General features: G+C 37.6%; 1 protein-coding gene across 2 annotated transcripts in view; it reads right to left on the reverse strand.

Annotated features, from left to right (window-relative positions):
• The window catches only part of LOC124637002 (RNA polymerase II elongation factor Ell), a 52,698-nt gene that overhangs the window by 7,242 nt on the left and 20,709 nt on the right, over positions 1-24,747 (reverse strand). The window contains exons 3-13 of one of the 2 annotated variants that reach the window (XM_047173305.1): positions 12,053-12,151; positions 9,232-9,383; positions 8,320-8,715; positions 6,991-7,061; positions 6,760-6,916; positions 5,797-6,119; positions 4,311-4,427; positions 3,740-3,830; positions 3,475-3,492; positions 2,563-2,734; positions 1,051-1,188 (exon numbers count right to left, since the gene is read on the reverse strand). In XM_047173305.1, the coding sequence (XP_047029261.1) occupies positions 1,051-1,188; positions 2,563-2,734; positions 3,475-3,492; positions 3,740-3,830; positions 4,311-4,427; positions 5,797-6,119; positions 6,760-6,916; positions 6,991-7,061; positions 8,320-8,715; positions 9,232-9,383; positions 12,053-12,151 (1,734 nt within the window). The remainder of the gene's footprint in view (positions 1-1,050; positions 1,189-2,562; positions 2,735-3,474; positions 3,493-3,739; positions 3,831-4,310; positions 4,428-5,796; positions 6,120-6,759; positions 6,917-6,990; positions 7,062-8,319; positions 8,716-9,231; positions 9,384-12,052; positions 12,152-24,747) is intronic. The other variant, XM_047173306.1, reaches the window with a different exon arrangement.

Consider the following 24,747-nt stretch of genomic DNA (forward strand, 5'->3'; position numbering starts at 1 on the left):
AGTTTTTTTTTTTTACCAAAACATTTTAGGCAACGGCCAAATAAATCACCAAATTCATACGAACCATATTTGGTGTTTATTCGTATGAAGAAAAGCCCCGATTTATCAAGAGATAATGAATACTAGAATGCAATGAACTAGGTATTGCAAAGGGGAATAACTGTTTATGTTGATAACATAGATAAACATCAGCTGTCTAGCGCATTCACCCAATTTCTGTTATCAGTACAGAAACTATATTAGCTACTGTGATTGACTTCAGGTCAATCAATCAGTCCTATTGTTCATTGACCTCAGTGGATAAGTTTTCAAGAACGTATTTGCAAAGACCTAAAGCTAGAAACTATCTGACTTTTTTTAACCCATACACTGTCTATCATCAAGTAACATACAAAAATAATCATAAAACCTCCTCAAAGTCCTCTCTGATGATTTTGCCTTCTACTTTCAGAGTGTGTGTGCTTCTGTCAGTTGGAAAGCAACACAAATCTAACGGCATCAAATTGCAGGTTAGTTTGCAAATAGCGAATTATTTGGGGATTTAATTCAATACCCAAGTCCACTGACATAAGCGTCCGTTTTTCTCAAAACAACAACTGAGTACTTTGAAAATTCATAGTTGTTGTTTTAAGACAGCTGACGTTCATAGTGTCATTTTCTTGGGCCTGACACAGACATGTTTATCCTCAGTTTTTGCAAGTATTAAATTCAGGGTTAGTGTAACAGAATAGGAACCAAGAGACAGCTATTGCATAGCATAGAGAACAGGAGAGGAAAAATGATGGGACACCTTATACGTCATGACGATTTTATCTAAAACATCGTGGAAGGAATGTCGAAAGAAAGCGGGGAAGGGGTCGTCCAAGGTACAGCTACACCAAGCAAATTAAAGAGGAGGTGAAGGTTGTGTGGCGTGCACTTGGAGAGGCCTATGTCCAGCAGTGGACTGCGATAGGCTGATGATTATGATGATGAAGGTTGTGACATACAAGGAAGTTCAGGATTTGGGCTTTTAAATTAAAGAAGTGTACATAATAATATTTTACTCACCAGCTGATCATACTGATAAACCATACGCTTGATGTGAGTGAGCTTGCGGTGCAGGTAGTTGACGCGCCGCCGCTGCTGCTTGTACGCCGGGTCGTTGTTCACGCGCCGGTACTCGTCCACGATGCGCTGCTCTATACTCTACCATACAGAAACAAATGAATTAGAACTAGAGGCAAAGAAAAGGATAAAATACAATACATTTTATTAAATAAATCATCAACATCATAATAGGTGTTCTTAAAGCAAAGTTAATGCTCTAAATCTTTTTAAAACCACGTTTTATAAAAAGTTACCATGGGTACAAAACATTATCATTTGTAGAACAAAATAATGATCCTGATTTTCGCAATGAACCGATGCATTAGTGTTACACCTGATAATTATGAATGCATATCTGATAATTCATAAATGCATATTTTATTAATACTAACAAATACTCTACTACTGTATCTTTAATCATCAAGTTGTACAAATGATAAAACCTTCTAGATCTTTCTACATCCTTCTACTGTTTTCGAAACTTTCTGGTTTTAATTGCTACACTCCTCCTATTGTTTTCCACGACTCTTTTATCAGCAATTCCGTCACGTGATTGGTTAAAAGCTTACAATTATTGTAGAAAATATAGACGTCACGGAATTAAATTAATTTTGAGTCACTCGTATCTGTATTCAAATTATCTAGTAAAAGATATGATAATGCCATTTTATCGCTACTTCATAGAAATATAGTAGATAATTGTTAAATTATCGTACTCTCAATAGATCACGTAATTTTGTAATACTCGTTTCAATATTTAATGAATTTCCGTAATAATGGCGAAATATATTGAGCGTTTCTCGGAAATTTATAGTAGGTATATTAATTTTAATATAATGCTGCGGAGAATTTACCCATGCAGAAAATAACTGCGATTGGGAATGCCCTGCAGGTAGCTGTTGATTACGACCTTTGAGGAAAACGCAAGCAATATTGTGGTCGTTTCAGTAATTATTTCAAATACATAAACAGCTCAACGTGCGATAAGACTGTGTATTGTATTTTAATCTTATTTCCAAAAATAATCCAATCTAATCACTAGCCCACCTACCGTGGCTTGTTTTCGTCAAAACATGAGATTTTAACTGAGAAACGTAAAGGGATTACACTTTAATTAGCCCTCAAACTTGCAACCGTTTTAAAAAGCAATCTTACCACTACAATTTTACAAGAAAGTTAGGAGCCAGAAACTCTGACAACCAGTATTCTCAGATTTATCGGATTGCTAGGGTAACTGGGTTGAGGAGGTCAAATAGGTTGTCACTCCGTGTAAAACACTAGTACAGTGCTACTGCTGTTGTATGCAGTTGACAACTGACAGTTTTTATGGGGTAATACAGTTGTTTGTACTGACTGACAGCAACTGTCAACTCTACAAAAATGGTCAGCCTATTCTCAACTGCATCCAGTTAGAATGTTAACATAGTTGAGAAAAAGGCAGATGGCATTTGTACATAAAAGTTAAATAACTACCTGATGATGCGGCGACAGCGGCTGGGCACGATTAAGTTCAGCTTCGAGCCTCGTAAACAGCGCCGCAACTTGCGCCACGCGGTTATACAGAGCCCGGTATTCAGTATACAGCTCAGCAAACTCGTTCTTGTACGCCCGCCGAATGTTAGAACTAGTTATAGGCGGATATTGCCTGGAAATAATGGAGACGAAGATGTTTAATAATCCCTAGCCTAGATTAAACTATCCTGAACCCTAACTATTAAGAAGTGTCTTTGTTCACACTGATAATGTGATTGTGAGAGTTTGTATGAAGTTTGTTACTCTTTCCACACAAAAACTATTGGCCAATTTTGGTGAAACAGTATTGTAGCTTATAAAGCAGAATAAGAATTGGAGAACTTTTGATCCATGTGCTGGATGTACTTTCCTCGGAACGCGGCTGAAACCGCGAGAAACATCTAGCATTTTATGCTATGTATTAACATTACTATGATATTCAAGCTACACTAACAAGGAAACTACATAACATGACAACGAAATAAAGTAGGTACGCTACGTATAAATTACAGGTGTAGGTACTAGCTCTTAGTGTCAATGTACTGCATTAAACTCTGACATTCACAGTGAGATCAAAATGTTAACTGCATCGCGATTTATTGAGAGGCTACACCTGTACAGGTGTTAACAAAATGCTAATCTCAATGAAAACAGCCACAAGTATGCGCGACTGTACTTTTATTGGTACATCACACGTTTGCATTTCCCACGCAAATTTATTGTCGCCATCTTAGTTTAATTTTCATGCAGCGTTTAAACCGACGCTAAAATTGCGATCTCGTTTAGAATCAATCTCGGAACTTATTAACATTCACTTTACGCGTCGTTTCGTGTGAAAGATATCGAAGTTTAAATTTAGATCAAAATGTTTACCTTGAAATCCTTGATGATCTGAGGATAAAGAAAAACATAGAATGTAACAAATGCGTACTAACTAATGTATGTACTAATTACCAATTTAGGGAATATTTAATTAATTTGAATTGATAGATGGCGATGGGTTTGCAAACTAGTGTGATTTTTACGTTATACCTACGCCAAAAATATCTACTCTATCAATTACGATACAAAAACGTTCAAGTGTGTGACTTTACTTAATCATTTACGTGATTTTACGTTAGTATATAATTAAAATTACCTTTCAATCTCTTCCAAATCAGTCATATTCTCATCATGGACAGGCGCTAATTCTGTATTTTCTAAAGGTTCATTATTTGTGATGTCTTTTTCTGTAAATAAGAAAAAACAAAATTTTAAATCCTGTAAAGTTAACACGTAATAATTATATTAAAATTTCCATTACATTTTACATAGTTTTCGTAAAACTCGAGGTATTGAATCAGGTGTCAGTAACTCGACGACTGACATTCGACACGGTCAAATGTTTGCATTTAATACTTGTATTTAAACTGGTCATATTTGTAAACTTGTTGCACATAATCTCTGTATTTATATGCGATACTTGTAACTGTTTATAAACACGACCATAACTTTAAATACTATTATCAGAGTAATAATTTGACGAAGTTTTAATAAAATCAAACCAATTTGTAAGTGAACGCATTGCATTGAGCCTTCTTTTGTATGGTCTACAGATTTAGGCTATGATTAATTTCGCAACCGTGCGCTCGCGCTTAGAAACTTGGTCAATCTAACTGTGATTTCACTAATGACCATTTAAGTATTTGTTTTTTATCTTTAACACATACCTGTGATATTAGTTTGCTCTACTGGGGGACTACTTCTAAAACCATTCGCCTTCACAGGACTGGGGCAGAGATCCTTTACAGTATTATAATTGAGGGTATAACCATTGTCCTTTTTAACTGAAAACATGGAAAACAACACATTATTAATGATAATTCTTTAATTACAAAAGTGAAAGGCACTATTTTTTAAACTAATCAGTGTTTCGTAGTCGTTCCCAATTCGAATTAATCGTTTTTTAATGAGTCATTGTCGTTTGGTAGGCAATAAATATTGTTGCTATCAAACTGTTGCATACTTACTAATAGGAAAGCGTGTTATTACAGCGAGCTCTATTTCCTTATTTTAATTTAGGTGTTTAGAACGTCATTTCCCTTTTTGGTAGGGGATTGAAGCATAACTCTAATAAGGCTTATTCATTTTACATTACAAAATAATTACTGCGGCTATTAACGTGTGTAAACCAATGCAAATGTTTTCGCAAGTAAAGCATTATTCAGTAATACGAAACTTGCTTACTTCTTGTTATTTATGATTCATGTTTTGATTTCTACATTGATAAAATCTTTTACCCAAATACGTGTTTTGACGAGTTACTCTTCAGTCACCTTATCTCGCCTTTCAAAGACCTTGATTTCAATGAACCTTTGTTGCATATAGCACGGATGCATACTTCATAATGTGACGCGTAGGTCGTATTTAGATCATTCCGGTTTCTTTCATTGGTGTCTTATCAATGTTAATAGCTTGCAAACAAACATACGAATCGAGAAATTCTACACAAGATTAGAATAAAAGATAATAATACGTTTGGCTTTCTTTAATTCCAAGGGGAAAACCCGGTGGTAGCAGGGTCTTCCCCATTCCATATCATGTCAATTAGGATAACGGTTTTGATCAAAGACAATAACAACGAGTACTTAAAATGAGAAACCCTGCGATAATGTTACAGATATAATACATGATCGCAAGTTGTCCAGGAACGAAATAATTGGGTGCTAGAAGAATAATCATGTAGGCCATTATGCTGTATTATCGAAGCCCGAATATTAATGGTTTACATTCAACAGTGGTCCGGCTGTTATTGAATATGGTTGGCAGTCGTTACGGTTAGCCTGAAGCCAGTAAATCTGACACCAGTTTAACCAAGGAGTCTTGGATTGCCCGGGTAACTGGGTTGAGGAGGTCTTTTTTTTTACTTATGGTATGTCTGCGCCTTTCTCCTGACTGGTTTTGTGTTGGGGAGGTATTGTGGAGGGGTTTGTGATGTTGTAGGTAGTTTGAGGAGGGATAGGTTTTTCACTTATATAATATATACATAATAAATAAAGTTTCGGTGGGTGCATTAAAAAGGAAAATTACGGATATGGGTTGAGGAGGTCAGATAGGGCAGTCGCTCCTTGTAAAACACTGGTACTCAGTTGCATCGATTTAGACTGGAAGCCGACCCCAACATAGTTGAGAAAAGGCTCAGGAGATGACACTCACCAGTGGTCCGCTCATCCTCGTTATCGGAGGCTTGTCGCTCGCCGGAGGAGGTGGTGGCGTACCCTGAGGAGGGCGGGGAGGCGCGGCGGTAGTGCGAGATGCGCTGCTTCTTGGCGGCGGGCGGCTCGTCCGCCAGCGCGGGTAACACGGCCACGCTGGCCGCGGCGGCCGCGCCGGGGGCCGCACTGGCCGCATTAGCAGCGCTGGCCGCACTGACCCCGCTGGCGCTGCTGGGCCGCTTGCCGGCGCTCGGCGACGCTCGCGGGGATAATGAGTTCGCAGAGTCGCTGCTTAGCGGTGGTGTTAAGTTTTGAGGTTTCCGCCTGTGGGTGAATTGGGGGAAATATAAATTAGGTATACTATGTCAACTATCCCAAAAAAGAGCCCAAAGTTGTAAGACCAAAGTAGTTTTGTCGCCCCGATTTGAAAAAATATTTGTTTTCAAAGAAATCGTTGAAGATGACGAATTTTTTAAATAGATACAGCTTTAAATGCACAAGATTGTGTAATCTACGTTTAATCAAGCTTGGCAATAACAGCGTACGTTTAATTACTTTATATTTAATCGTACTCAAAACAACAATCTATAATATCTTCATACATTTTTACTCAATATATGACAACAATCAAAGTATGTGCTTTTCAATCAAGTATGGCACTTTTTTTGAATTATACAATCATTTTGGTTTATCCTGTCAAAACTTACCTGGCACCGATTATGTAGTAATTTTACCTTTCCACCAATACTAGCTTTCAGTTAAACTAATGAGGTAGGCATGTAAGGCCAAGGGCATGACGATATCGTGCTTCAACCCAATTTGTATAGTTTAGAGAACGTCTAAAGAGTTTTGAGCGCTCATTTGTCAGGTTTCAGTGAGCCGGTATGTACAAACCATAATTAGGAACCAATGACTGGCCTTTTACGTAACCTAGTGGAATATTTGGTATTAAGTGGAAGCATACCTCTTGAGCATACGTTTCTCCTCCTCGGTATAAAAAGGCCAGTCCTCGTTGACGTCATTCCAAATGTTTCTACGTAAGTGGTAACAGTTATCCTTGAGCGTACTGATATGAGGCAAAATCTTGTTCATCAGACTGCGCTCCTTGTCTTTGAGACCCTCTGCAATAGTATTCCGAGCGTTAATCAAGTGGAGTTTGTGCTAATGCACGACAGTGCTGGGAATCTCGACTTACCACTATAAACCCTTGAGTACAATTCGGGCTTCTTGAAGGGTTTCAATGCTAATAACTGTATAAGTCTTTCTCTGAAAAAAGAAAAGAGTAATGTTAATCATACTACATTAAAATAGAAATATAAAAATGTTTATGTAACTAAGAAAATCGATTATGTTATCTCATTGATAAATTCGCTTTTCAATGGATTATAAATAATCGGGTATTTCCTAATTGGTGTTTGGGTATATCCAAATCAAGTGTTTTCAGTGGTTTTGGCTGCAATATCGCTAAACTGTAGAATGGGGAATTCTCCATTTCATGTTATTTATTTCAAGTTGCTGTGTAAGAGTTCAAGGTTATCACAAAAGTCAAACAAGACAAACCTTTGAGAAAATCATGAAATAGCGATCTAATAAATCTTTTTTAGAGATATTGTGTAAGCCACCTCGTTAACTATTTCCATAGTACAATAGCAATAATTGTTATTTGTCCTTGAGTCTGAGTCATTCTGCAATTATATTGAATACAGTTCTGGTCAGCTACAAGGAAATAATATGGATGCAAACGTCAATATTATGTCCATCATTTGTTTGAGCACAAAAAACGTTTCAGTGAGCATTTTACAGCACCAATATGACTAAATCGTCATAATTGGTCAACACAAAACGTTCGTTCGGAACGCAATTAAGTGCATAACGAAACTCGTATAGTTAGGTTTTTAACTGATGGACAATTAAAATAACATGATTATCAAACATGGACGTAATCGCGTTTTATAGACAACTATTAACTTTCTAGTTATTGGTATTTGTTAGTGTAAAACGATATTTGTGTATTTAACATAATTTTTGTAACATGTAATAAAACCGCTGTTCCTTTGTATATCAGCCGCAAATTATCACTTCGGTTTTATTATGATAACGATATGACAAAATTATCATAAGACTGGAGCGTTGTATTTTGCGTAAATAATTTGCGTTTTATTACTAGAAACTTCAAACCTCTCAACAATATTTTAGGAATAATGTAGTACTGAAATATGCTAATGTTTCACATTATTTGTGAAAGGTTATGAAAATTCAAATGAATAAGCTTCAGCATGATGTCATGATCGGCAATACCCACTCAAATTCCAGGTAATGTTTCATACGTAATATTACGTAAGCAACTAACATACATGCATTTGCATGGCTTCTATTCAAACTGCAACGCCATGTGCAAGAGAGAGATACCGTAAGTCTCACGTAAATGCTCATACAACCTTTTTTTTATAATGCTCTTATTTTCTTGGTTTTTCTCAATGATGACTAAATACTGTGCAATTTTTCTTGAACATGCATAACTTACTTCAGGGACCGCTTAGTGAGATCCGGATTAGGGGGTGGCCGCTGCGGCTGGTGCGGATTGGGCGGGTGTTGGTGCTGTTGATGCTGGGGGAGCGGCGGCGCGGCCGGCGGCGGCTGCGGGCGAGGGACGGGTGGAACGGCCCGTTCTGGCCTTTCCACTCGATCAGGCCGTTCAGGCCTTTCCACTCGCTCCGGCCTCTCGGGCCGTTCCGCTCGCTCAGGTCGCTCAGGCCGTTCGGGCCTCTCGGGCCTCTCGGGCCGTTCGGGCCTGTCGGGCCGGTCGGGCCTCTCAGCCCGCTCGGACAACTGGGTCGCCCCCACACCCGAGTAAGGATGCGCTGAGCGCAATTTGACGCGACGTCCAATGTCCGTCTGGTTAGGTTTGATCACGCGGGTGCTGGAATAGGACCAATAGGGTGAATTGACAGAAGCGATTTTGATTGCAATTTTTACAGAATTTACGTGAGGCTAGGGGAATACTGTACAAATCTAAAAAGTCTATTCCTCCACAGAGATTTAAGAGTTCTGATCACAGAGTTTGCTTTATGGTGCAATCATGTCATTATCCTTTAATTAGTTAAATGATATCAAGTTATCATATTTCCTGTTTATGTTCTCTTTCATTATCAGTAATAATCTTTCTAAAATTAAAAAAGAGTGTTTTCGGAGAAAAAGTACAGGAAAATTAAGGCTATAAAAATTTAGTTTCCGGGAATTTAGTCTGAATTAAAGGAAACTCAAGGAACAAGCTACAAATGTCTTTTATGATCTGTAGATTACATTTGTAACTCAATGCATATAAACCTACTGCATTCTAAAACAAAGTTTCTAGATCTTTAATTACCAAAACAGCTAAGTATTCTGAGACAATGTAGTACTACACATGCAAGGGTGCATTCAGTGAAGTACTGACCATTTACTCTGCTCCGCGGCGACGGTTCTCGCCATACGGTCCTTTGTGGCTTCGTACGAGTCGTCGTTGGCCTGTACACGCATCCTGCGTGGTAGTGGCCCGCACGACTCCAATCTTCGAGCGCCGCCACTCCGGACGCACTCGAACGAACCCTGAAACGCAAAGGAAATTCTTTAAAACAACAATCAAAGAAAATGTCGTACATAAAGTTCCGAAACTGTACAAAGAAACAAAAGAAAAATAATCTTCTAAAGACCGCAGGCACAAATTACTGCTGACGAAGTTCATCTTCAAAAAATATTACGCCACGGACAAGGCTGTTCAATTAAAAAGATTTGTTGGCCGCGGAAATTGAGTTTCTTCCTAATCCCATTAAAAAACAAAGCAGCTTTGTTTAAAAAGAAACCTCGCAAGTGTAATTTACCAGGAATTTATATTAGCGTACAGTCTTTTATTTTCGTGTCGATTCCTTACATTTATGTTATTATGTATTGCTGGAATTTGAGCGTTCATCCAAAAAATAAAGTGAAATTGCTTTACTATAAAAGCTTTTCCCGTAGCATTAAATTGAAGGCAACTCGTAGGAGGGTGAAATTACTACACCCACACGAAAAATGCTTATAGAGGCGATGAATCGTTTCGTTATTTGTGATATTTTACGCAAACACCTCAAGGGTTTTCTTATCAGGTATCCCGTTACATTTTGGATTAACGTTCTCGGAACTAGCTACTTTAACGTTGTTCCATTGAAATATCTCTTTTCCGTGATAACATTGCAAAGTCTTTTATTATTAAAAATTAAAATGAAGCTACTTCATGATGCAATGTGTGCGTTCTGCGACTGAATTCGCGCTTTCTAACGGCTATTGGGTAACGTTCTTAGTACGGCCCGCACCACCGCATTCCGAGTCCACATGAAATTTACATTTTTTGCGAATCTACTACAATAACTATACAATTCTCTACTTGTGCGGAAGTTTAGGTTTACTTTGTAGAAGATGCAACGTCATCATAGTACAGCGTGCCAGCGTTTTTGTCTGACGAGTCATCTCGACTAATATAGTTCGTAGTCTAAAATGATTACTAAAATATCTATATTTAAAATTTTGCTTTCAGTTATAAATTTAAACTTAAACAACATTAATTTAAAAGCAAAATACATGACAAAAATATTCAGGGCATAGTGAAGGCGCCACACGTAAGTTTACTCTTACGAATTTGTCGGTCACGCAATTTAATATTGGTTCCAACTGTTCCGCGACCCACAAACCCGCAAACACGTCACAGCATGGGAGAAGCATGGAGAATAATAATCACCCGCCATCTTGAACAGCTGATTAATACTAAACACATATCTGACTAAATTACATGCCTCAGTTTTGATCTGCGTAAGCAACCATTGTATGTACGTAAGCCGTCAAGTTGCTTATCTCGGCTAGGTCGTAAAAATTGACCGAGATGTGTGAAAGACGAAAGTGTGATCGTATACAACACATACGTAGTGGTCATATCATACTCAGTTGCCAAGGGCTGTGTGTTGTTAACCTAACATACAATTTATGTATGTCAAGACTCAGATAAAACAGCACTATATTTAATAACGATTTATTTATCATTGTGTAGAAGCCCTAATGGGATAAGGATATTATGTCTTTAATTATGTGCGATCAATGAGAAATTAAAAAAAGGAAGAAAACAAAAGTTTGAATAGACTTGAAGTAGGTATTGTAATAAATAGTAATAATTTGAATAAGACATCAAATGGCACTTATAATTCATAGCAAACAACAGTAAAAACAAAGTTTTTAAGAAAACACTAAGAGAAACGGGATGGTCAACCACTTAGCATTAAAAACAGAAGAATAATATTAGTTCAGGCACCATATAACAAGTGCTTATTAATAACGATGCTTCTAGCAAATTCTAAAGATTACCATAAAAGAGGCCTTATAAAAATGTCCACTGCAATTTACAATCTGGTTTCCAATAATAAATTATTGTCGTCTGATGTTTGACCTTGATATTTGTTAAGATGATTGAAGTACCTAACAAACGTTGTATAGTACTTTTTTATAATTATGTCTAAAACGTTTACATAATAAACAAAGAAAAAACATGTAAGTATTGACTTCTGAGGAGTTAATTTATGCCAAATTTCAAGTTTTCGAGAATTCTGGTAGTTTTGTCATCAATACAGCACATTTTACACTAGAACATTTGTAAAGTAATTGTACCTTAGCAAAGATAAAAATTGAAGTATAAATGGAGAAAGGAAGATAAAGCCCGCATATTGAAAACCAGTTATCAAGGTGTTTTGATCTGGGATGTACTGAAATAGGCTACGACGGCTGATTAGGAACAAGATCCTTTTAATATAAACAATTGGTGAACATTTGATACTACAAGATGAAATTTCCTAGAATACTAATATTCCAAGATAATTATTTTCAATCATCCGTAAATACAAGAGATTCGTTTAGAACGTTGGCGAGTAGCAGTGAGAAAATAGTTTTGATTTACTCGACTTAAAAAAACCCGTAGATACATATAACGCAGTCCTGCATATCAAAGAACGAACGTTCTTGGGGGAATAATGTCATAGTTATCAAGCTTGGCACGCAGCTTTAGATCGTAGATTTTATCAGTTTAGAAGTGGATGTTGCTGCCAATTCACCTGATAGAAATCTCAAATGAACTGTTACCCATCAAAATGTAAGCAAAGACTAGCTTGAATAGTCTATTGTTTAATTATTTTCGGATAAGGATAGGTTCTGTAAGAGAATATAAGGACCAAAAGACTGTCATTTAAAGTAGTAGTTACCTGTGGACCCTCCATCTCTGCATTACTATTAATGCTGAAGTGAAATGTAGCCTCGCCTGATTGGCCATTGCCACTGGCTGGCGCCGGAATGGAGATTTTCTGGAAAGAAAAAATGTCATATTAAAAATAGAAGATAAATAAAACAGACGTAAAACGTTCAGAGCGCAACAAAATTGTCTAAAATCATTTTCAGTCAAAATTGTTAATAGAAGTTTACAGAAGTAGTTTAATTTGTTTGAATGAGTTTCCCTCATGGCATATATAGCAATTAGTTCCACAAACGAGGTCCTTGGATTTGCTACACAACATGTAATTATTTCGACCAAGATCAGGTCTCATAATACCTGTATAATCAAGTCATTTTTTTTTTTCAGGTGCCCTTGAGCACTATCTCAGGAACGCTGTAGTAATAAATATTTATTTAATGTTATCGTTTTATAGAACAAAAATAGGATTTGCGCGGAACGTGTGAATAATAGTTGAAAGTCGTAACACGACGACTGACGTAAGCAATTAATAAATAAAAGTATTTTGGGGAGACTGTGCACCAAGAGTGTTGTTTTAGTAGAAGTAAATAGTTTGTAACTCTATGCAGCACGTGAATAATTCGAAAAGAATCTGTATTATCGCGTGTCTTGAGATGTTAGGAGTTTCAACGTGGGAAATCTGGCACGAGATCGCTGTGTGAATCACACAAATAAAACGCCAAATTACTACGGGGGCTGTTTGACGAAATCAAGCATCATGCATAATGAGAGACCAGAGTTTTATTGTATTACGTACACTTATCCACCTGCTATGCGATTGCGCGTTGTTGATAAAAGAGCAAAGTAATCCCATGAGAAATCTACGACGTTTCTTGTTACATTTCCAAATAAGGTTGACCTGGGCCAGTAGGCTCAACGCAATTGCAACCGCGTGCGACATGTACACATGTGTGTCCATAGATGTACACAACTCAACAAGTGAGTAATGACTTTCATCGTCTGGTATGGCAACGTCGCAACTGCACAGCCGATGAGCGTATCGTCCCGTTTCACCATCAACTTTATGTTTGTAAATAAATAAAATCTTGCAAATCAATATTTTGTTCATGATGTTTTCAACAATATTAATATTTGTATAAGTTAACGCATATCTATAAAACAACATTCAACTTTCGGAATCTTTTAATTGAGGTCGGTTCGAGTTCTTCATGGTTCGCTACGCAGTGCCAGAAAAAACAAATGAACTCGATTTATTTTGTCCAGATTTACCACTTCCCTTTCACAGACACTAAAGAAATGAGTTTCTTTTTAGAGTGCCTGATGAAACATGACTACAAGATGACCCTTTTCGACGTAGAGGTGGAGTGTTTGCCAGCGGTGTATTCTATTATAAAATAGTGTACAACAGTAAGACTAGTGTCCAGCCGTGCCTCATTTGGTGACGCGCACACCTACATGCGTGGCCGCGAGCCGCTGTAAGGTCGCGGCTGGCGTTGTGTGCCAGCACCACAATGCCAGGCAATTAACCTATTAAAGAGTTCTCCGCGAAGCGGACACCAATGGAGCAATAACCCGGCAAATCCCGCGGCTAACGTGTTAACGGATAGCCTGATTACTCATTACACTACACGTCTTCAGAAAGGTTTATTCCCGTGCCCATTGATTAAATATGCCAATAATTAGGTTTCGACTGAAACTAGCGAGTCTAAGTTCTTTGATTTATAAAGTAAAAAAAAAACTAAGCATTCATAAACTGTGCATCATTTGCAGAATATTTCTATCCAGTTATAGTTTTCTCGCAATATCGCAATATGATGAATCTTAGCAAGTATTCTATAAAAACAAAGTCAATAATGCACAAAGCGGCGTCGTCCATCACGCGATTCAAGTCTGATAAACACAAGGTAAAGGCATAGAGCATAATATGGAATTATGGAGCTAATGAGGAAAAAACCCGCTACGAGCGGTGCGGGCAGCAGACACTGCGGGGGAGTGCGGGGCGCGGCTTTCTCTGCGGTACAGCCGACCGATATAAAGAGCGCCTCGCGATGGAACACTTCGGCATTCGGTTAACAGCCGTCTCGCCCGCATCGCCCGTTCCTTCCATGGCTCCCTGTATTGTTTTGGCTTGCTGCTTTTATTGACCGATTTTTGTGATTGTCACTAATACAATAACATACACAATTAGGTAGATATTTATAGGTAAATAGTCTAACCATCTGCAAATAGTATCATGTCAAGGTCGTTAGTTTCATTGTGTCTTTTGACGAAGGTCGGCCAGTGCGCCTCGTTTGGACCGGAAAATAGGTGTTCACGAGGAAATCCGTCATCCGTTTTTCAAGGCATTATTGAAATGCCTCCTAGCTGATTAATTTGTTGGTGTCTTATCAGACTCCACATGCCAGCTGCGCCAGTAAATCTTCCGATTACGTCACCCTCAACGCGTAAACAGCTGATTTCAGCGGGACTCTTTTCTTTTTTTCGTTTGTAGTAGGGAATTTCTTTATTGTGCATTGCCCGTCGTGCGCAACGACTGTGGCTTTTGTTGGTTACCTAATTTCACAGCAAGCGGCGAGCGGTACACAAGCTTGCGAAGTGAGAGGCCGTCACAACCGGTCCGCTCGGCTTGCTCGACCGAGAGATATACAACTACGTCGCAGATAGTGTTCTCGGTTGTGGATTGGCTTATATGCTCATACGTATAAAGAAATAATAAGCTGCTTTGTTCGAAAGTTATCGTTCAAAACGCATTGTAAGATATAAATCTATAAAATAAATCATGTATTTTACAATTCCACGGGACAAACCCGGACGCAAAAGCCAGCGGTCGTGTGCCCCAGCCTCGAGTTAACGTGTTGTATCTTATTGACGTAACATCGCGGAGGTGGCACCGTGCGTGCGATGCAAATTGAACTTTAAATATAGCCAGCTGTTGGTACAATATTCGTTACGCCAATGTTGGCATACGTCAGTCGTGAACTATAATAAATGGTTCACTTTAACACGAATCGTAGCGGGAAATCCACGCGACTGGCTTGTGATCGCCACCATGTTAATTGCTTGCCGACTTGTTATTTTCTTTACTTCATGATATATGATAATGTGTTCGAAGTAATTATTGCTAAGTTGTTTACAGTTTAACCTTCAAATCAGAAAATGCCATACTGGAATGAAATCAAAGTAGAGAAAAGGACTAAACCAGAACCATCTTATCTTCTGAGCCTTTAAACCAGAACCTTATAAAAAAAAACCTTTAATTAAATGAATCAATTTAAATAAATAAAAAAAAAATATGGAGCAATCTAAGTATTTTATCATTATAATAAAGAATAGAAACTACTGAAACGATATCGCGTAGCCAAAAAAGTGACAGCTAATCGATTGACCAGTTAAGCAACAACCTTAGTAGGTTGATCCCAATAAAGAAGAACGCGTAGCCTTTGATGTGCAATTAAAACTATTAAAACCCCGAATCAGGGCTGTTACAAATTACATGATCTTCAAAATAAGGAATCGTGAGAAATACTAGGGCTATTTATAAATAAACAAACGAATGTAAACGTTCAAGTAGTTGACATGTTGATAAACAGTGTTCTGTTTAAACAAGATGTTTTCCGTTTAAATGATACAACAAGAACAGTGTCTTTAAAGAAAGGAAAATTTTAAATCCACTTCATGGAGAGCAGCGAATTTGGCAATGCGTCCGCGGAAGAAATTGTTCTAACACAATTTACTAACGGTAATAGTCACTTTCATCGCAGCAGACACATTTAAAGGCGAAGTGAGTGGCCAGTTATTCGTGAGGTTTCTACGATACTATTTGCATATTCGCCGACTTTCTAATGGACGATGCGGCCGCTCTTGTCGCAATCGTCGGCAGCGGTGAGGTAACACCGATTCATTTAATTATATACTTATGTTGAAAAAACAGTATTCCAGTCTCGCGCATTGTTGCCATTGAACACTGTTTATGTGTCTTGTTTTGGTTTTTTCGCTGGCTAGGCGCACGCACATTGGCCACAGCGCAAAATTTAAAAAGTCGCGTTCGAAAACCAGAATGCCTTGTCTTTGCGTTTATTCGATCGATTAATATTTTAAGCCAAGCAATCAAGTCACGAACACCACCGAATCGAATAATTTCAAACATTGCAATTTTCTGTTTCTTAGCAAACACCTAGCGCTGATACAGTTGCGAAAATTTTGCGGTCGTAATTCCTAATCAAAGTTTTGTCTTGTCGTAAATAGGCAAATTCTATTTTACGTAAAGGTTCTATTGCGGTGAATGAACTATGTTAATTATTTGCGCGTGGTAAATGATTAGATTAGTACACCCAGGCCACTCGAACGTGTATTTTGTTATCATAGCTTCCTATACTATAGATAAAGTTGATTACGTCAAACTTTGAGATTACTTTGGGCGTGACAAAATATAATAATTTTTTGCTCAATATTATATTGAATAAAACATTGAAGTATAAATGATTGCGTTGCATTGTAAATATCACGAGCGCTGCGGTTGACGGGTGGGTCTTTGCAAGGATTCATTCTGGTGCCGTTCTCCTTCGCGGCGGCCGCTCGCGACCTTCCGCCAGAGGAGGGGCACCTCTCACCGGCGACGTGACTGCAACCACGGCCTTACGTCGCGAGGCTGTATCGAAACCTCTACGTAACGAAGCTCTTTCCAGCCGCGGTTACTCAACGCCCGATAGTTCCGTCGATACATACCTACATACTTGCTTTGCCGTATAAACCACCAGCAGATCACGTGATTACCTTGCGTAACGAATTATTGCCGGTACACCATTTGATACAACGTGAAATACATAGAAATCTTTTATTATTGAGACACATTATAATGGTGAAACTATTGCTACAGTTGCGAAAACAGAGTCATCGGCTAATGATAATCTGCTATCAGAAACACCCAGAAAACTTGGGTTCCAGCCGTTACGACGTCATGATAATTATGTATTGTGAAGATGATGTTTATGTAGCACCCATGTATGAAAACATGATTCTAGAGATCGTTCCATCAAAAACAATGGTAAGTAAAAGGCGAATGGATGTTCCCACTGCAGGCAAGACTGAGCCATTGTACATAAACCGAGTTACTTTTACTAACTATCGTCAGAATAACAACTTATTGTTTCATTTTCCACAAACACATTAACCAACATTCACCCACGCATTTAGGCCGTGTGGTTACTAAACTAAAATAATGCAATAGGCAAACATAATTTCTTGTTTAGCGCTTCATAAAAACTTGCGAAAAATATGCAAATCTACTAAGATTACTGATTTAATATGTGGCCCGTGTTTGTCACCTCATAACAAGCAATCGTCTGAGATATATTTAGGGGCATGAGGGTTTGATTTCTATATTCCACGATAAAGTAAAAGAGGTCGTATGTTTCATTAAGAGTTAATGTTAACAGTGACACACAGTTACACAAAACAGTAATAACAGACTAGAGTTATGTATCAAAATCAAGGAAAGGAATAAATATATAAGTCACATTTATAGCAACTAACACTAACATTCAGGACGATAATAATCTAATCAAAAACATTTAGACCCAAAAATGGTCAGGTCAAACGTATGTAGGTACAGGATCTCATGTCCAAAGGACGTTGTTACATAAGCCTTTCGATGGGTAAGAATAAAGTTGTTATAAGTCTGCCAGATATCATATTTTTATAGAAAGTTACTAAGTCAAAGTTATTGAAACTAAAAAAAAACTAAAACATTACAGGATGATAAAAACTCATAGAAGCAAAACAAGGAATTTATGAGATTCAACACTTCAAAATGTAGCATACTGATACGAAAGGGGATTGACCGAGGTTATTTCCCTCAGGACTCGCCACTAAGAAAGAGGTTAACCGGAAAATAATTTTGTCTGATAAGAGCTAGTGGATTTTCTTTCCAAATAGCTTTTCTAGGGCGATTTTAAGTAATTACTTTAGAGGACATAAATTGTTCGGCATGCTACCAATAATTATTTTAATTTAATTTTATTGTAGTTAACAGTACTTCAAGGCAGTCGAAACTGTCGATGCAGTATCTGACGCACAATATAACGACGAGACCAGATAATGTCGCAAGTATTTAGATCAAGGTGCGAAACACGCGTTCGAGAGTCGAGATCGGATCCGAGGAATTTTTGTTGAAGATCACGCTCGCGCTCATGTTGAAGCGCATACATTCATAATGAAACCAAAGCGGAATATACATCAGTAGAAATTAATGTTAAAAACAAGAAATCTACACACGATTCAATTGAATAGTAAAATGGACAATAGTTTCAAATAAATGAAAAGGGAAATTTGCATTGAGACGTGCTATAATTAGAGATTTAGATGTGGGGTCACGAAGGGGACAAAGTTACACTTTAAATGACATCTTATCAAAGTCGATGTGAAGTGTAACAGATAAGACAATTTACAGCTGATAGTAACAACAATAACATTGTGGTACATAACAATTATTGTGTTATCAGCGAAAGTGCTCGTGATTTCGAGAACTTGGATTTTATGAGTAAAGTACTACTCATCCCTGTAAACAAGGCTTTTGAAGTCGGTAAAACAAAAATTGATCCACTCGCCAGAGTATAATTTATGTGTGAACATTGGATCCAGAACAATCCAGTGGCACAGACGCGGCGCCGATACGACGTGACGCCGGCCACGCCTCCGATGCTACGGGTTTATATTACGTCTACTACCGACGCAATTATTGGTATAGAAGGAACACCGAATCTATACTATCCCCACTAAGTTAAATCAAACAGATCATAGATCAAAGGACTTGGGTGAAGTCCTAATACAGATATACATACACATATACATATTATGTTCTCTAAAATAATGGTCGGTGTGGAAGCTAACAATAGGTTGAACTAAATGGTAGTAGCCCAGTAAGTATATTATGAGAATTGGCCAAGTAGAACTAAAACAAAGGTGCAATGGGTAATTAATAATCTTTGTTGAAACAAAGTTCGAAGAATAGACTCCTCAAGTAAGGTGGTATAGAAATAAATTTTGTGGGACATTTGTAGGATTTCTTGTATTGTATCGTGGATGTAGAAATTTCGACTTTCCTTAGTTACATTGACGGTTCTTCAAACAAAAGCAGAGAACAGTCTGTGAAGTTCAGGTTTCTGGAACAATAATCATTCAACCATATATATCAGCAGGGAGGGCCAGCAAGACGTTGTAAATAAATTTGCCATATAAGTCAATGATAGAGTTCGAGACTGAAAGGCGTACAGCGACGGCGCACAACACACACAATAAAGCAGACAAATTGACTGCGAAACCACGGCGGTGGCTGAATTCAATACGCTATAGTAGGTGCGGCTTTATTGTCTCCAGGCGGATATGCTCCCGAACAAATTATCGTTATTTCACTTAAGATTTGTGAGCGTAAAGTAGGTTTGACTCCCGTAAAACTGTAGATATAATGTACGAAATATCCGCTTCTCCTAAGTAAAATCCAAACCGGAATAGGTATAAAAAAGCTGATATTTTTTTTACCAAGAATTGGTGGCAAATAAACAAACGCAAATACTGCTCGTATGTCTAATTTGCGTCAAGTTGTAAAATTTTCACTGTCAGTAAATACAACCGTTACTTTGGTGACGATAATTACTTTAGTCACGTTAAATCGAATGGATTTTGAATGGCAGAAGCCAAGGTAGAAGTAGTTTACTTATGCCATGCAGGTTGCTCTATATTATATCTTATTCTTCCTTTTCAGATTTAAAGTCATTGGTAGCTTTAGAAGAGACTTTTTTACCCATGATATGGACTATCCATTTTGAAAAAAACTCAGCAGTTCAGGGAAAGTTAATCACCAGAAAATTAAAAACGAGGTACAACCAACTGTTGGCCTCTGGTTTAGCTAATAAGATTTGTTGTATGACGGGCATAACGACTCGAGTGGTCAACAGGGCGAAAACAATTGTGAACAAGACCGGTTCGCTCACTAATACCGTATGGAGTTTGTGTCAGATTTTAGATGACTTATGCAAAGTTGAGTTCAAACTTATAATTATTCAGATTGAGTGTAAGTTATCAAAGCTCTTATAAAGTAAAGGAATAGATAGGCTCTCAAAGAAAAAAAAACTTGAGGCAAACTTATTTTTGTAAAACCTGGAATTCAAGCGACATAAACCATTTAAACGCAGCCATAAATAAATAATAGGCACATGATGAAAGAGAAGAAATTTACAATTCAGTGAAGTTTTCTGAAGTAGAATTGTCCCAGCTGTTTGTTCCTAACGTCATAGCGAATTGTAAATGGACGTCGGTTCAATACCCCATATTTTACATTCAAATCGATTGTACGAGCCAATGACGATTGAAGCTTGTCTATAGTCTTTCAGGATAACATTTTGTGAATTGAAAACGGTATCGTATTGTTTTAACTTTTTGCTAGTCTAGTTTCTTGCCTTTAGAACTTTGAACTCGAGTTTACTGTTTTTTTTTTTAGTGTCCAAGTTATATGAAAGTTTCAATTAAAATTAAATATTAGTAAATTTTTTTGAGGTAGATACAGCACGTGTTTTAATGACAAATGTATTGATTTCGAATATAGGTGTTATCATTAACGGACACTTGAGCAACGAACGTCTAGTCACATTTGTTACGGTGTTTTTATATTCATCTAAAATAGGTTTTGAGGTGAAGGCTACACGACTCTTGCTAACGTTGCGTTTTTGGAACACAAAGCATTTGATTACAGGATCCTAATTGGTTGGTGAATTGCTTAGTTTCATATTTCACATTTCATATTTGACCGAGTAACAAAATACTAAGCATTTATGAAATTCTGAGATTAATTTGAAGAAAAACGAAATAAGAGCCGGGTATCAATATAAATTTTGCTGGACATACCAAATTCAATCAGCTCTTACAGTCCAGAAAAGTGATAAATGTACAGCAAAAGCGACTTACGTCATTTGCGACACAGTAGTGCATCATGGCAACAGTAATATACGAGGTCTTTTGTGTGTATAATGGGTTCGATGGCAACATATAAAAAATCAATTGTCCAGTGATTGCCGCCTACTCAGGTGAAGTTCAGAATAGTGCTGCGAACGAGCGGTAACTTTTACCTGGTTACGTAAGACTGCCAGGTACAATTTATTATCGGCTCCATTGCGAGCTTTCGTAATATAAGCCAGCACTGCTTATGCACTTTATGTCTACTTGTCCTCTTTTCATAGACACCCGGATGTTTTGGGCCTTGGTTTGGCTAGACGGCACGCGTGCAACAGCTATATTCTCGTTAGTCAATTAATATTTACTGGTTTAATTCTTTTTGAGTACATTGTATGCTTTTATTTAATTTTGAAATGAAAATTTTACTGTACAAAATTATAATGTTATGTTCAACAAATGTTTTTCAATAAATAGTGAAAGCGGCAACCAAATAACAGTTGGTGTCTATTTTTTTAAAATTCTAGTTCTTCAAATTGCACTTTTTATTTTAAATTGTCATTTCTATTTCTGTTTGTTTTGTATAAACGAGGCGATACGATCCACAACGGGTCTATCTGATAAATATTTAATGTGGAATAGGACAGACCAAATTAAATAAATGAATGCTAATGTATCGGTGAAGTTAGTAAAATGTGGCGGGCTCAGGCCGAAGACTTACAAGCGTACGATCTTTTGACCTTTTGGCTCAACAATTGGAAAGTATACCTATAATGAAGGATAAATAGATTCTATGAACATAATGTTTTAAATAAAATTTGGAATTATTAAACCTATTTTGAATATATTATACCGTGGAGAACTTTATGGGCATAAACTAGACGATTCAAAAAAATGCTGTCTAGCCGGTAAATCTTATAATATCTAGCAAAGACAAAAATACATGTGCGTAATTGTCCATTTGTTATTCAACAATAACACTGCAACCATTATCAGTGGGTTATAAGTACGAATGGTCTGCAAACTGCTCCATTGCCTTCGAATCTTATTACGTAGCAATAAGGTTGATAACGTAAAATCACTTGGACCGTAAGTTTGTTGCAATGTCACATTGCCTGCATCATTGCATACAGTGATCTCATTCGCTGCCAAATTGAGTTAATGCCGCAAAGCAAAAAATGCGTTTTCACAAATTTCTGATTTCTACTTTATATAAACAAATTGAAGTTATTTATATTAATGAAATAAGACGCTGTGTACCATGCCAAGGGGCGTGTCCACGAATGTATCACTTTTATTGCACGATCAGAAAACGTAAGAACGCATAAAATTTGTGTTTATAAATGTATGTGGATAATTAATTCAGTACTTAATATGAAAAGTGATACAATATATTTTATGGTAGCATCTAAAATTATACAAGGCTCCATGATTTCCTGAGAATTCTGTAAGTAGAGATTCATCACAAATCGTTAACGGAATACGTCTCGAGGAAATCGGAATTTCTGAGGAGAAATTCACAGCATGCATTACAAGTGGAAGATGTAAAGCGACAGAGGCGCCACCCATCACTGGTCATAAACACGGCGACATGTGGATGTTCGCAGTGTCAAATGTTTACGACCGCTATATTAGTAACTTCAGGCGCGATATTTAGCACAAAGATGTGTTGCTATAGATACCACTCGGTATTAAAAATAAATCCAACTCTTTATGACGCGTTCGACTTTTAACTGAGGCGTAAAACTGAAAGCCAGTTTGTGCATTAGCGAGTACTCTTCATCATAAGCGAATAAAAACGTTTGTATGATTTTACGCATTTATAGAATTGACCGTAAAGACACACAAGCCACATTTTCCGTCCACTTCCTCGTTGGGCATCGAAAGCGGTATTAGCTATGTATGATGGACACGCGGCGTCGGCGCACACGACAACTTTCCCTACTTTAATGGAAAAACAACATTAAAACGAGAGCCTTAAGGATAAAACTCGAAAGGCACGCGCGTAATGCGTAGGATACCGGCTTGACCACAAGCTCTACTTAGTCAAGGTGTTGACAATATTCACTAATTCTATTCTAAGGCGCCAGTGAGCAAGGACTGTTCTGTTTTCCAAGAAATCTTTAAAAAGTACAAACTCATAATGATATATCCATAAATCCACGGTGTTAGCAGTTTATTTACAGAAGACCTTTATTTGAGAGGCGATTCATCACGATTCACTAGTTTTCGTATTAATTTACATAATTGCCATGGTGCGGGTGACACACGCTTTATTTGACAATGGGTGCTTACTTGCAGCAAAGATTTCAGATAACAACGCAACACAATATTGATGATAGAAAAAAACTGTTTATATTAAATACCGTTACTTCAGTTTCAATGGTAGGTGTTATCGCAAAGATCTTAAATCAAAATTGCTTCAATTAATGTTATTTCGGTATGTCAAAATAGGCCAAGCAGGTAGTAATGATGACTGTCGTTAACAAACTATGAAGACGATTGAACAACATTACAGCCAAAAAGTGAAAGCTTGAGAATGAAGCTCAATAATTATCGATGCTAAATTGTTTATTCATGATTGTATAGCCAAGACCATCACAAAAACGAGAACCGCCTGGAACAATTTATTTCATCAATTACGATGACAGCTCATGGCAAATACCTAATAGTTTAAGTACTCTAGGAGATTGAAGCGGAAGAGGGTGTTTTGATCCTAAACTGTTTTTATCTAGAAGACTTATTCGTCCTAGAACAGAGGCCTCTACTTGCTGCTCAGTATCAAAGATTTTATTTGATAAAACTGCCATCAGTCGGATCGTACAAGCACAGTTGTACTATGTACTACCCGTCTGCATTGCGTGATTCTGTGACATATTATGTTGACGTTACGGCATGTTTCATTATAGCATGACGAATACGGGCAAAGGATTTTCCTGGGGAAGGAAAATGTGTAATTTTTCACTTTTGCGCATTAAATGTCTTTTATGGATTTAGTTGCAGCGACCTCGACTACAATCCGAGATACGCCCAAATCCACATCGGCGTGCGCTCGGCTCCAATAGCAAAAGCACGCGCTGCGAAGTGAAAGTGAATAGCGCGCACGTACGGCCGGCCCGCAGCCCCAATAAGACGACACCGCCGTCCGCATACTTCAGCAATTACCACGAGGAAATCAGCACCGTTCCGCCAAGTCGCTCCCAGATCCCTGACCAAAGAAGGCGCCGAATAGGCCAACAGCTTCTTTATTAGCATCTTAACATTGCACTTGTCTTGCGGCAATAACAACAATTTATACCAATTGCATATTCTGTGCTAAAAATTGAGTAAATATTTTAACCACGGATTAAAATAAAGAGTGAACAATAAAATTTTGGTATTGGTAATCCGAATGATCCTGACGATGACGTTTCCACAATAGTGACAGTTCGTTGTTTCCTGTATGACACACCCGCTATAGCTACAGACAGGTTGACCTAAAAAGTATTTTATCTTCATGGGATATCAAATGAATCGCCTTCCAACCTTGAATCGAACACATGCAATGCAACCTACTGGCTGGCCTAGTCAGCGATTGTCTCTAAGTCTCCTCTACATTGATTTGGTTCCGGTTCGTAATAGATCGCAGATTTGCATTACGTAACGATTAACAACGTTGTTAAAACATTGACCACCGTCTAGTCCATTGATGGTAAAAATTTTATTTGAATTTAAGTGTTGCGTGTGAACGTCTCAAAGAAAATGGAAAGTAACACCAGATTAAAT

The sequence above is a fragment of the Helicoverpa zea genome, chromosome 15, assembly GCF_022581195.2.
Source record: "Helicoverpa zea isolate HzStark_Cry1AcR chromosome 15, ilHelZeax1.1, whole genome shotgun sequence".
Classification (NCBI taxonomy): domain Eukaryota; kingdom Metazoa; phylum Arthropoda; class Insecta; order Lepidoptera; family Noctuidae; genus Helicoverpa; species Helicoverpa zea.